This window comes from Neodiprion pinetum, chromosome 2, assembly GCF_021155775.2.
Source record: "Neodiprion pinetum isolate iyNeoPine1 chromosome 2, iyNeoPine1.2, whole genome shotgun sequence".
In the NCBI taxonomy this organism is placed as follows: Eukaryota; Metazoa; Arthropoda; class Insecta; order Hymenoptera; family Diprionidae; genus Neodiprion; species Neodiprion pinetum.
In genome coordinates, this window is record NC_060233.1 from 32269475 (window position 1) to 32284065 (window position 14591).

The 14591-nt window shown below is 40.4% G+C and overlaps 1 protein-coding gene across 1 annotated transcript in view; it reads right to left on the minus strand.

The window, feature by feature from the left end:
• Positions 1 to 14591, minus strand: part of LOC124211506 (collagen alpha-5(IV) chain) — a 30574-nt gene that overhangs the window by 7531 nt on the left and 8452 nt on the right. Inside the window, exons 3-16 of the mRNA XM_046610619.2 lie at positions 8662 to 8706; positions 8257 to 8478; positions 7277 to 7339; positions 6974 to 7210; positions 6621 to 6782; positions 6405 to 6531; positions 5890 to 6039; positions 4892 to 5068; positions 4624 to 4788; positions 3700 to 4049; positions 2220 to 2475; positions 820 to 1013; positions 225 to 431; positions 35 to 140 (exon numbers count right to left, since the gene is read on the minus strand). Of these exons, the coding sequence (XP_046466575.1) occupies positions 35 to 140; positions 225 to 431; positions 820 to 1013; positions 2220 to 2475; positions 3700 to 4049; positions 4624 to 4788; positions 4892 to 5068; positions 5890 to 6039; positions 6405 to 6531; positions 6621 to 6782; positions 6974 to 7210; positions 7277 to 7339; positions 8257 to 8478; positions 8662 to 8706 (2461 nt within the window). The remainder of the gene's footprint in view (positions 1 to 34; positions 141 to 224; positions 432 to 819; positions 1014 to 2219; positions 2476 to 3699; positions 4050 to 4623; positions 4789 to 4891; positions 5069 to 5889; positions 6040 to 6404; positions 6532 to 6620; positions 6783 to 6973; positions 7211 to 7276; positions 7340 to 8256; positions 8479 to 8661; positions 8707 to 14591) is intronic.

Genomic DNA, 14591 nt, shown 5'->3' on the forward strand with positions numbered 1-14591 from the left:
CATATGTATGTCGAGTAAGTTTAAGATTCATCACCTCTGGCTCCTTTATTGCCGTAAATCCCGCGATTGCCAGGGCGGCCAGGAGCGCCAGGTTCACCGCGATATCCTTGAATACTGGATCCGGTTTGACCTTTGGGTCCCTGATTGGAACGAATGGTTGAATTTATTTGTCATTTTATAAAGGTTTTTGGAAGTTCTGGATGGTATTATGTCATTTTATTTACCTGAAGACCAGGGAGACCCTCTAATCCGGGAGCACCTTTCGGACCCTTGAAACCTTTGATACCTGGCTCACCACTTCTTCCGGGAAGACCATCGAAACCAGCATCGCCATAGTCTCCTTTTTGTCCGGTTGGTCCTATTTCTCCTACTTCGCCGTAGTAAGTGGTTAAACCAGGTGCACCATGGTCTCCTTTTTGCGCGAGGGGACCCTGTTAGGTTTCATACGTATAAAGCCGGGTTATTGATGTAAAATATCAGCATTTGTCCAGTCAAGTGAAAAAAAAACAACTGAATTATACCTTTTTTACAGAGAGTTTAATGAGCTTTAATTTTTGTAATAATCTTTATCGCGATCGGTTCAACGATTATCGAAATATGATGAAAAAATTGGATTGGAGCACCTTATTTTTAAGATGGTGGTTGGGCCGTGGAAGTCAGGATTTTTGCTTTCTTGCGAGCTTTCTTCAAAAGTATACCGAAATGAAGGTCTCCACAAATTTATAGCTTTATACCGATTAATTTTTCTATTTTTGTTAATTTGACTGGACTACAAATGAATGTATACGGATTGAGAAATTCAAACGCGTATTTACATACAGGTAGACCTGGCAATCCTTCACGTCCTGGTTGTCCAGAGATGCCTTGGGGACCCGGATCACCAGGTATTCCAGTATATCCTTTGAATCCAGGGGGACCTGGCTTTGTGCTACCGGCTGGGCCTCTATTCCCCCGAGGTCCAATTGGCCCTTCATCACCAGGTAACCCGCGCAAGCCGGTCAATCCGTCTTGACCTGTAATTGGATTTCATGGAGGAGTTAATTGATTATACATATTTAGGCATTCAAGAAGTGTAAAGTGAAGTGTTATTTATCTTTTAACCCTTTGTGGCACAGCGTCATATATATGTGACACCTTTTTTGAATGGGTTATTTAAGATTTACATTTAATTTTTGAGATATCGTGATAATTTTTTTTGCATAATTCGACTTTTAAGATGTCGATGTTGATGTTTTCGCAGGGGTTGTGATGAATTCACGAATATAGTGAGCGCTATAAATGAACAAGGTGTTTTTATGCAATAAATGTAATTTTGGGAAGGTTATGGTGTCTAGAAAAGCGGAACTCAGTAATCTTGTGTTTTCGGGTTCGCTGAAAACGAATCTGATGGCAGAATTTCAAAATTCAATATGCAGAATGCATATTCTGTATTCTTCACAAAATTTTTATATGAATCTCGCTCTTTGCGTTACCCGGAACGAAGATGGAACTAGAATTTCGCTACGTTTTCGTCGTCAGTCCGGACAACAGCGGCAAACAGCGAGATACATTCAAGCATTTTGTGCAAAACGCATTGAATCCATTCCTCATATCACATTTTTGTAATTCTGACGTCGGATTCGTTTTTATCCATGGTATCCTTTTTCGTAGCTGTTGCAACATTTCAAGTTTAGTATATACATACGTATAGAAGTTACCAAATAATTCTGTTATGTATTACTACAATTGAGTCATAAGTGTAAAGTAGATCTGAGTAATGTATTGTACTAAGTTGAAGTTTCAAGTGTCTTGTATCGCGTGATATTGTTGTGTAAGGTGTAAATATGTGTTCCATTCCACTACATTATTTCCGGAGGATGCTAGGTATATGTCACCACAAGGTCACATTAAAGATATAGTTACGAATAAAAATATTAACCGTTCTTATTACGTCAGCGTTATGTCAAATTGACTTCAGGAGGATCATGTTGACATCAAATCGATATTCTTTCTATGTGTGAAATAATGAGTCATATCTTATGTAAAGCATGGTATTGAATGACACCATGTTGCCATCAAATTTATATGAACGTGTTCACTGGGTATTGGATCCGTCATTTTGAATTTTGAAATTCTGACGTTGGATTCGTTTTCAGCGACCCCGGAAACCCCTTGCGTACCCAGTTTCATGGAATTTGACTGCAAAGAAAAATGTATGCTTCAAAGGATTAACTACGTACCTGCATCGCCAGGCATTCCCTTCGGACCGCGATCTCCTCTGAGTCTATCTGTGATTTGGCGAGGGTCCGACAATCCCGGCGGTCCTCGAAGTCCCATGTTTCCTTGATCTCCTGGTATACCGGGCTCTCCGGGACGTCCCGGATCACCCACGAGATATTCTTTCGGAATTAGCACATCGTCACCTTTGGCACCCGGTAAACCATCCCAACCGTTCACACCGTTCCGCCCCGGTCTTCCTGCATCACCGTAGTCACCCTGATTCGAATAAAGTAAAATAGTTAAGTACTGAAATCGTATATTTAATTTTTCATTACAGCTAGAAAGTATGACTGTACTTTAAACACGTATCTGTAAGGTGCTCTAGTATTTAAAAAAATGTTGGCCAACAAGTAAATCTTTAAAACTAATTTCTAAACTATTTTCATTGTTAATTTTCAACAACTAATCCCTAATAATAAAAAGTGTAAGCCTGTGCATGAGATATCAGCTGAATATTACGGAGAAAAAATTAAATGATTTCAGGTTTGAATGGTCTGTGCAGTAGATGTACAAAATATATTAGCTTGCTAATCCCCCTCGAATTACAATTGCTGAAACAAGTCAAAAGTCTGAAGCTATGGAGAGTGCTCAAATTTCACCATCTCCAATAAAAAATAAACCTGGCAGAAAACCAGGAGCATTCACATTCACCAGAGATGAAGCTGGCTCAGATTACGACATCAGAGAATATGTAACGAGGAAAAGAGACCGTGGAAAAGACGGCGACATTTCGAGGGCTGATTTTGAAGACGCTTTCCACCTTCTTAAAAATCAGACCTTGAAACTCTAGACTCTGATCGATGGAGACATATAAACTGTTTTTTCTAGACAAATACAAAGCCCAATTGCACCAACGTGATTTAAGAATTGCCTGTAATGCCCATTATCCACAGTTCCAAATCCAAAGTCCTACTGATGGAATCGAGGTCTCGTTCCTGAGCCGAAGAGTCAATTTTCAAGCTCTGAAAGTCTTTATACAAGTCAGACTCGCTAGCAAATATTATCGTCATCCATGATTCAACCAGCTGTGCTCCAAATTTAACTATGCATATCCATGCCCAGACTTAGGGTGGGTCAAAAAAATCAAGTATTTTTTTTTTTTTGGAACCGACACACGAAAACTAGTTCCTAGGTACCTCTAGAAAGTACTCACCAAGTATGAGCTCTTAATATTAACGGGAAGATTATGCTCATCATAGTTTTTCATTTTGAATTTGGTATCGTATAAAAATGGTCATATCTTATCAACAATAGATCGTTTAACCAAACGCAAAGTCGATATTTATAGAAAATTGAACGCTCTACAAAAATGGTCTTTCATCTAAATGTGTAATACTACCTATGGTAGAGTTTATTTTTACAATGATTTAAAATGATCTTTACTATGATTTTAATGATCTATAATAGATACTACTATACTACTATTTTATTTTTATTTACCTTATCTCCTTTAAATCCGGTCGGCCCATGGTCACCTGGGATACCGGGATAGCCCCGTGGCCCTGGAGGACCTTCCTCACCACGGAAACCTTTGAATCCTGGTTCGCCAGGCGGGCTTCTCATTAAAGATTCGACCGGCCAAATTATTTTTCCCTTTTCCCCCTTTGGTCCTTGGATACCTGCGAGCCCAGAACGACCAGGCATACCCCGGAGTCCCTTTGGTCCCATCGGACCAGGACGACCAGCAGGTCCGTCGTATCCTCGAGGTCCAGGTAAACCGGGAGGTCCTGGTGGGCCTTGGAAAGCATCCGTGCCCGACTCTCCTCGTTCACCTTTTGCGCCAGGGATACCTGTCATATCAAAATACGTTAAGGGAGTTTCTTAGTTTCGAAAATAATTTTTTTTGTTTGCGTGAACGTTTGTCCGTTCAACACATGCAACTGAAGCCACTGCTGAAAATCCAGATAATGTGACTTACCAATTAAAAAAAGTTCATATCTCTACTAAATTTCGTTTCTTTGAAAATCGATTCCACAGGAGGATAGAGGGATTCATCTATTTAGCCTTTAAAGTGATCTTTGGTTTTTCTTTTTCAGATACTTCGTTTGGCTGAAAACATGGTTACCGTTTTCAACGGTGTTTTATGCACACCATAACTTCGGTAGCCGTAGCAGCTACAATTTTCATGTTACGATATAACTTTTTTTTTTAAATCGAAGCTGACATTGCCTATTTCTAAACCCGATCTGCCCAATTTTTTTCCCTTCCTTACTCCGCAACCCATACAATTTTTGAAAATCGTGAACGTTATACAACACTATTGGGTGAGGAACCCCCTCAATGATTGGACCATTGATGCTACCTAAATTTTTGTGATTTGTACGTACAAGTTAATACAAATAGTCAGAAATTAATAGTTTTTACCTGGTTTGCAGATGCCACAATCATCTCCTCGCAATCCTTTCTGTCCCGTTAATCCTGTGGGGCCTGGTCGACCGTCCACTCCTGGGGGACCAGGTGGTCCTGGTGGTCCAACTTCTCCCTGAGGTCCTTTTGTAGGCACACCTCTTCCAGGGGATCCCTTCGGTCCTGGGTTGATAGAAAAATATTAGCGCGAGTAGCTGTGGTTATTGTAAAGCAATTACGATGAGTATATACGTTTGTAAAGGTGCTGACTGTATTTTTGAATTACCTTGAGCACCATCTTCACCGCGATCACCAGCGAATCCCCAATAACCATCTATGCCACGTGATCCAGGCTCACCGGGCGGGCCGACGATCGTCTCACCTTGAAAGCCTTTTGCTCCCATTATTCCTTGAGGTCCAGGAAAACCGGTCGGTCCGATATTTCCCCTTACTCCCGGAGCTCCTAAAAACAGTCAATATCGTTTTGCATTTAACCGGTTGGCTGGTAATGATGCATATATGCATATTTTTTAATAACTAATTTCTCGATCGATTTGGACGAAAATTCGTACACTACCGTATTGGGGGCCCCTAAATCCGAATTCGAAAGTAGAATTGGAAAACTCGATATGAGGGATTCAAAATGGTGGCTTCAAATACCGGTAATTACGACCAGGCCTCAGCACCTTCGTACCAAAAAATCAAGAAGTGGAATAAGTCTTTTGAAAATTCTTACTCGGCGGTTTTTGGGGTTACTAATGATGAATCCGTTATCAGAATAGAAGAATTGCAAAATGGAGGATCCAAAATGGTGACGGCTATACTTGAAACCCCTCCAGGTATACCAAAAGTCGAACTTGAATATAGCAAGAAAAAATTCATAATAAAACTAAATATTTAATTCGGCTCACCCCTATTTTCGCCCTCAGGGGGTGGCAGATTCAGGGAATAACTTTTGCATTGGAATTGAAAACCCCAAAAACCCCTACAGGTACACCAAATTTCGAATTTGAATAAAACAAGATTCACAATAAAATTGAAAATTGACCCTGTGTCATCCCTATTTTAACTCTCAGGAGCAGGCAAATTCAAAAAATAAGTTCTGAAATGAAATCAGGGACCCAAAAAAGTCCCGGATACTAATTTTGGTCTAATTTGGTCGGTTGTCTGTGACTGTCACCAATCTTGGCACGAAAACTGAAAGAAATTCGTACCAGTCAACCGGTTAATGAACATACTTACGGATGTGACGTAAAAAATGAGAGAAACTGATTCATTGCTTACCGTCATCACCAGGGTCTCCTCTGACAGATTTACCCTTTGGTCCAGGCAGACCAGGCGGACCTGGAGGTCCTGGTGGACCTGGCAACCCGATGTATCCGACATTTCCGGGCAACCCGAATAATCCTGGATCTCCCTTCCGACCAGGCGGACCTGGAAGAAGTCGTATTTCAAGGTAGGGCGAGGCTAGTTGAGCATAGGGGCAAGTTTAGAAATTGAAATATCCCGGTAACTGAGCATCACACGACACACTTTAAACGAAGAAAAGAGGATGACGTGAACGGGAACACGTTACGCGGTCGTCGATAGTCATGCGTAAGAAATAAAAAAGAAGTTCATCGTTATTTTTCTCTTGGACTCGCACGAAGACAACTATTTACGATCACGTAAGTGTTAAAAGTTTGCTTATATTATTGAGCTTATTACCCTACTAGCTCATCGAGTATATTCACGCAAGACCATCAAAGGCATCAGGCCAAGGACAGTGTCCATGAATATTTCTTACAAATTAAACTGACCGGTTTCTCCTGGTTTTCCAACGCTTCCCTGAATTATTTCGTCCAGATCTGGGATGTAAAGTCCACGGGGTCCTTCGGGACCCTGTTTTCCTGGAGGACCAGCGTTACCAAGTTCACCTTGTTCACCCTGCGCAGAAGCAATACAGAGGTATTCAATTCATTGTCAGCAAAATACAAGTGTAGATATTTTCCTCTGTTTCATTTGGTAAGACATACTTTGGAGCCATCAGTTCCAGGACTACCCTCGAATCCAGGTGCGCCCTTTGAACCTTTCTCCCCAGGCTGTCCTAGCGTGCCCACGATCCCCTGCTTTCCTCTCGAGCCTTGAAAACCTCGATGACCTTTCAATCCTTTTAGACCTATGATTCCAGGTCGACCCTGAAATATTTATTTCTCGCGTATCACCGACTGTTGCGGACGCTTTTTTGTGCCGATAAAAAATGATAGTTTAACAACCCGTTATTTCATACGCAATGCAGTGAGTCCAGAGCAGCTACAGAATATGGAAGCTTCTTCACTGTCTTTCGGATACATGTACTGTTCAGTTCATCTCAGGGGTAAAGACTTACAACGTGTCCTTTCCAACCAAGCACTCCCTTCGGTCCACGATCTCCACGATCCCCTTTAGCACCGGTCGCTCCGGTAGCACCTGGCTGTAATACGTCGGTCACAGGTCTGATCAGTTGATTATCTGGTTCACCTTGGTCACCGGTGTCACCTGTTTCTCCCTGGGTACCCTTAACCCCCCAACGGTCTTCTCCACGATCACCCTGAAGTCCCGGAAGTCCAGGCTCTCCCATGTATCCCTGATTTAAAAAAATGTATAACAAAGTCCCAACGCTTACAACAACAATAACCGTATATATACTTACAGTGTCTCCGGTCTCTCCTGGGGCTCCTAAACTTCCAGGAAGACCTTGAAATCCTGTATGTCCCTGAACAGGAAGAAGTGTGTTTGTTATCGGGTGAAGAGTTTTGAAAAACAATTAGCTAATCTATGCATTCATTGTATAATGCAATTTTTGTTGGGTGCTCTTCAGCAAGGGCGGGCGGGGTAAAACGGTGACGGGGGCAAGACGGGACAGGTGTCATAACATCAATTAACGAGAGTACAAACGACGTTTAGTGTCTTTCACCGGCCGCCAGCCACCCGAGTTGCATTATAGATGAAGGACGCTTTTTCGCCGCTAGGCAAAAAAACGAAAATTCGTCGCTTCTGCTCTAATTTTCCATCTAAATAGTTGCGTGACATTGGTATAATATTGTAACATAATAATTTGAATACAGGTGTTAATGTCAGCTGAAATTAGTGCACCAGCAAGTGAGAGCATAATTTTTAATCACAGCTCATATTCCTGTCACAATTTTTGTTTATTTTATTTTTGCATGAGCTACTGGGGCAAGATGAGTCGATACTGGTTAAAACTAGAACTACCGAAGTTAAGCCGATGCTATTTCTACCAAATCCAGTCAAAATGACTGGTCTTCAAAAAATCGTAACGATAGAAAATGTTTATATCAATATGATATAGTTGTAGCGTTGAACGGTATCCCATCTTACCTCATCCCATATTCGTAGACCAATACAAAGATACCGCGCATTTGTACCCATTTGTCTGTATGTCACTGTACTAAAATTGAATACCTCTTGTTTCAGGATCCAACGGATGTATGTGAAGTGTGCAAAATTTTTATAATATTTTCAATGAAAATTGATTCAAACGTGAATGCCGTAAATGATCATATATCTAATTGACATGGTACTTAAATTGTAAAAATAATGTGTTTCACTTATGCACAAAGCTTAATGTCCCCATCATGCCCCGCCATCCCTTATTTCGCACAAGATTACCTGACTTCCGTCGTATCCAGGAGTTCCTCGTTCCCCCTTTACTCCAACTGAATTAATTCCACCATCGCCAGGTTCTCCGGGAAATCCTCGGTCCCCGATAGGACCTGGCTCACCTAGTAAACCCTGTATACCCGACCTGCCGGGAGCTCCGGCTATTCCGTCAGTTCCATTGCATCCGTCGAGACCATCCGGACCCCTCACACCTGGAGCACCGGGCTTTCCCTGTTGAATTGGAATTAAAAAAGGTCTGTCATTTTGTTTGATGTACTTATACTTGTTCAGCAACGTACGAACAGTGTTTCATGATCTTGCACGATCTGCTTGTCAATCGGTATATTTACTTTGTAGCTGCTTAACTATCTGCGAGTGTTGATACGTTAGATGCAAATCTAAATGTATACTTACAGAGATTCCAGAGATACCAATAAATCCTGGTAGTCCATTGTCGCCCTGAACAGATGAGAATTTATAAATATCTTAATTGTATTCATTTTACCGCTTGTTTTTTAGAATCTCCGCAGTCCCCTCACCTAGTTTTATAGACAAGTAGAGCCGAAATAAGGAAGATAAGTCTTTCAAGTTAAGATTAACGCTAAGTACAGCATATTTTAATTTCGGAATGTACTTGTCGGATACACTGGTCGGTATTTACGCACATCCACGTGCGAATTTTACATGTATACATTGAGGAATGATTCTTCTCTGTAGTTCTTAGATATGTGTGTAATATTTTATGAAATCGAAAGTTTTTTACTTCAAGTTGTTAAAATAAATATACCAATGCCCTGAATATTTTTTAAGATTATCAATCGCGTGTCGCCAAAGCTCCGGAAGTCTCACGTTATGCATACGCTGCAGTGTCGTACATAATAACGGCAAATCTGGTCGATGGGGAGGGCAATGTTAAAGATTAATTACACGAATAAAACAAGTTCAGTTTGACTGAGTGCCTTTCGGGAGGTCCAAAGAGCCGAAAGCACCTGGACCACTGAAACCGGTTGTGCCGAAGATGTTGAAGAGTTCGCAAATAATCGTAAAAAAAAATTCATTCTTGTGCCCAGACTCCGTCGTTTTACCCGCGCCTATCGTACGTATACATTATGCATATTTTTCACCCTAGTTTTTTTGTTCTTTGTGTTTTTCTACCTTCTCTCTCTTCTTTCATGCTTTGTTTTCTCGTTACAGCCCAGATGAAATACTTGTATAAGATTTAAATTTGATAAAAATTGCTCAACGATACTGAGAAAATTTTGACCTTCTTAATTATGGTATATAGACTTTCTTTGTATTTTCAATGTATGACGCAGAATCTCCAATATTTTGGGCCTTCGATAGGTGGAAAAATAACATGTGGCTCGCACGGTTGCCTCTTCGCAGTTTATCCGCGCAAAGGTTGAGAAGTTCGCAAGCGGTCAACGGTAGATGTGGAGGGCCTGCTACATCCGATGCTTAGCACGTGTCAGCGAGTTTTCTTACTTCCAGTTTGTCAAAGAGTCAGAAAGGAAACGCGGGTTGGAGGAAAGAGGAGGAGGGTTCTCCCGGTTAAACAATCCCTGCAAGATTTATCTTCCCACAACTCGGCGAAGTAATGGAGCTGCAGAAATATATGCACAGGGTGTTTAGTTTACATCTATTTACTTGAATGTAAACGCATTTTGCTTCACAGGTATACAACGATGGGCTGCAAGCGAATTATCAAAATCTTATTATTTATCAGGCACACATCGACGCCTAAGATCGCATCGTAATTTCACGTATGATTTCTTTTCTCTTCAGTAATGATTTCACTTTGGTAAATTACTGTTTTAAAATTCTCTTTATTTGGAAGCTTGCACCGTGCGGAGTGCGGTGTTTCAGGATCCTTGAAGGACTTGACATATGTTGTCTATACGTGAAATTAGCAGATCGACACGTAGGCGGGTTAAATTGGTCCCTATATGGAGAGAAAGTTTTTTACAAGAGACTCGTGTCGTTGCAGCATAATCCGAGACCTTTCTGACATATTCGTCGTTTTTTATTTATTGGTCAAACCGATCTGACGATACTCAACGTTGGTACCTTTTGTACTTCACGATGTCTCGCATAATCTCTACGGGTGCAAAGGCGAAAGAAATTATTTTCTGTGATTTTGTAAAATCATTTTTATGCAAGTTGATTAACCACGAAATTGGCGTGGAAATAATTTTTTCTTCGTTATCTTTATGCAATTTATTATTGTCGTAATTATCTGACCATAAGTTTTTTTTCTACAGTGTTTGTATTCAACTTTTGGTGAAAAATCATGAATCACCCGATATATTTGAATTCCACGAACACTGCGGTGACCGCATGGGCGAGCTTCGGAGATGTTCTCGCAAAAAATTAACTCAGTCTGGATAAATCTTCTCACGGGAATTTGCAGTCGCTAAATCTTCATCATTTTTCTTAACATATCGTAACCGGTACATGGATAATAATTATTTTACAGTTACAACGACTGGATGCTCTATTTATGAGCGTCACCCTGCATCGCCAGACCTAAATACCCAACAATGTTGATACAACCTTGCTTAGTCTTCAGCGAAGAACTCTTGTCGTTAAGATATCTGCAGGTCTAAGTGTATCGTGATGCGGGATCCGTAACGTCAGCAAAGTTTTAAACTTGTGTTTGAATTTTTGCACAAGCTTCTTGGAGTTCTTCGGTTACAGAAACGGAGCCGTTGCACTAGGGAGGAATTCATCTCGAGACATCCTTGCAGTGGCGTAGTGTAAGGTTGAAAGTTTTTAACCAACATACGTGTATATGTAGGAGAACAAATCTCAGGAGAAATGAGGTTCTCGAAAAAATAAATAATATTCATAAATATTGAACAATAAAGCTTCGTATGTGGGGATAAATTTATTGTATAGAACAGCCTGGGGGAGCAAAAAAGAAGCTCCAGACGAAATAGACTGTGATAAATTTACTGATGCAGGTGTGCAATGTTGTAAATATATTTATTACTCTTTGTTTAGACTCAGCTCGAGTGGTAAGAGCTCCGTTAATCAAACTAAAATCCAAGATGTAACTTGAGGAAAAAGATGGCGCACTGTCGGACGGACATGAAAAAGTAGGGTAAACCTATTTTTGGAGCTCATTCGCTCATCTCGGTCCCTTCACGTACGCCATTTTTTACGTACGTACCGTAGTCATATCTCGCTGGACAGCGTAGTGTAGTTTATAGTGATACACCACGAGATAGTAAGACATACATTTCACATCCTGTCTGCACAGTTGCACGCCGCGATCTAGTTGTCAATGGGAAGTCCGTTATCGAGGGAACTAGGGTCGTGTGGCCTGCATCCCACTTGCTACAACGACGCACCGATTCCGTTGAATAATTCTCGGGAAATACATCTCGTGTTCAGATATCGAACCCACCCACACCCCTGCAGATTGCATCGTGACGGAAAATGTCCAGCTCTCGTCACGATGATACAGCCGACAAATCAAGATGCGCAAATATCATTCAAACGGTTTCTCGCGCCTATTTTAAAGCGCACTTAACAAGTCTTTTCTGTACTACTGAATGGAGTCAGCATACAGGATAATTCTGACTGCAGTCATAGGTTTAACTGTTTTCCGAATAAAAGTAATACTTTTAAGCATATTGACAACAAAAGATCACTGATTTCAACTGAGAGCCTCTGAAATTTAATTTCGTTTTTACCACCAGTTACCAATTTTCAGGTTGCATGTATATTTAGAATAGTAAGTATCTAAAATTGTATGACTAGCGAACTTTTTTATTGGAACAAGTTAGGAAAATTTATTTTCTGAGGAGTTAGAGACTGTGACAATAAACGCCAACCGTGCAGCTTCGGAATACTGATTTCCGTGAGAACCGGGTTATTTTTTTGAAATATCTATAGCCATTACTCAATCCTCGCGCACTCCTATATTTCTGAAACGCCGATGGGGCGTGTGTCAAAATGAGTTTCAGGAAGTTTCTACTTTCGCTCATATTAACCCTAACTTTTTTTATCCAGGCGGAAGAATTAAGCTTTACAACACCCCAACTGCATTACCAATACATACATGATCCCTCCACGACGCAATTAAAACTTTCAGAAACGTTTAATCACGGTTGTTCTTCGTCATCACATCCGCATGCGTATCTATCTTTCCGCCCGTATAATACACATGAACAATCTAAGTATACATGTAGAGAAACTACTTATCGAGGAAGTTCGTTTTGAACAAATGTTACAGCATTTAACATCGTGTAGGAAGAAAAGGGTTGAGAAACATTCGGAGGGAAAAGAATTCATGAAAGAACAAAATAGATTTTGTTGGAGTCCATTCGCTTCAATCTAGTATCCCTTATTTGTTCCAAATACGATGACTTCAGTCATAGTTTGTCAAAATTATTTAGTGAATCGAATATCTTGATTCAACAAAAGCCGTTCGTGTCGGGCTCGAGTGAAGCATCGATTCGATTGAACCATCCGATCTGTTTCCGAAATTGAGTCAGCTGAATATTTTATTTGAAGTTTATTTATTGTTCCTCCAAGTCGCATGTTCGATGACAGAAACAATTAGATACTTGAAATAAAATAAGCACATGAATCTAGCCAATGAAAAATTTACATCAATTGAGTGCCACACTTCGTTGTTCTAACTCGAGCTTGTGTGGCGTAACTGATTGATTCAGTTGCACTGATTTGTTCACGAGGTAAAAGAAACAACGCGTGCTTTGAAACAAGTACAGAATATATTGATCGTAATAATCAGTATACTAATACTATAAACGGCCACTAGGCGGTGAAATTTCTTCCTACCGAAATAGCTTTAGAGATAGTTAGAAAACCGGATAGTTGGCTCGAAATTCAGAAACGGATAACGTGAGACAAAATTGTCATCAGACCTAACACAAACGAAAAAAGCGTAATATCAAGAGATCCGAGAGATCGACATTGATGTTGACTACAAATAATCAAAAACTATTGACACGTTTAATTTTATACTTCTATCTATACAACGGTTAGTTTTCAAGTTTTACTCATTAAATATCAGGCAGATCCTACAAAATTTGGAGTCAGCAAAATTATAAGTGACGTCATCTGGAGAATACATTTTGTACGTTTGAATAACAGTTCAGTTTATATGCAAAAAAGATTTTTGTTAGAACAAATTTCATCACCTTTTTCAACCGTTGAACTCTTGACTTAACGAAACATGAATTAAAACAAGCTGAATTTATTTTTGTACAACAATTTCATATTTTTAAAACAAAATGATTGAGGTACGTTCCATTAATTTTTTAATCATTTCAATCACACATTTTTTCGCAACAAATTTCACATTATTGCAAGGAACTCGCGCCGTGTCATCTTGAATAAAGTGATAGTCGAGTCTGATCATTCAAAGGCTTGCTTTCATTATACATTAAGTCGTCGCGAGTATTTCGTCCCACAAAAGTATTTTGTTGAGTTAAATAAGCATTGTGTTCGGTACATTCGACTATAGCATTTAGTTGAATCAGGTACGAATATCACTCGACTCAAATAATCCTTTCCCTCCGTACAGGAAGCAAACAGCTGATGTACATTTACCAGAGTCTCACCGTGGGTTCTGGGTTTGATTGAAAAAGATTGAGCAGAGACTCTACGGAATCGTTGTATACGAACTTGTTCTCAAACACGAGGATTCCAACGCCAGGAATGACAATTGCATAATTTATTGCGATTGGTCATACACGTCGCGTGCGCGAAACTGTTATTGCGGGGTATTCGTATCGCTGTTCTCGTAGAAAATGAGCTGCCGCAATCAAACAGAGCAAACTGTTCTTAATTAATCAGGCAAAGATCAATGTCAAACGTGTAGTGCTAGGCGAGCGCACCAGAGAGGCGATTATACCGCTATAAGCAGGCGGCAGTGAAGATGTACATAATGTAGAATAGAATTACTTACAACGAACGCCTACTGTAGACGCTTAACCCAAAACGGGTGGAATTGTGCCATTCTGACTCCTACGGTAATTGAAGAGCCGCAATCAATTTTATGCATGCGTATAACGTGAACATCTCGACTGCATTGTCGGGCAGCTGCGATATTCTTGTAATTATAAATATACCGTGCATGAGCTGCAGTGTTCGGAGAAAAGATAAAAGGTCGCGTGACGTAATCTTCGCAATAAATTATCCTCCGCTCGCACGATGCGATGCTGCGTTCGTTACATTATTAAAAATTATACGATACACATTCTCAAGTATGATTTATACTCTGCGGATGGAAATCAAGAAATTCGGTCTTTGATCGCTACGTTCTCCGATAACCTCGAACGAAATGTCGATTCCGAGTTCCTCCTGCGCTC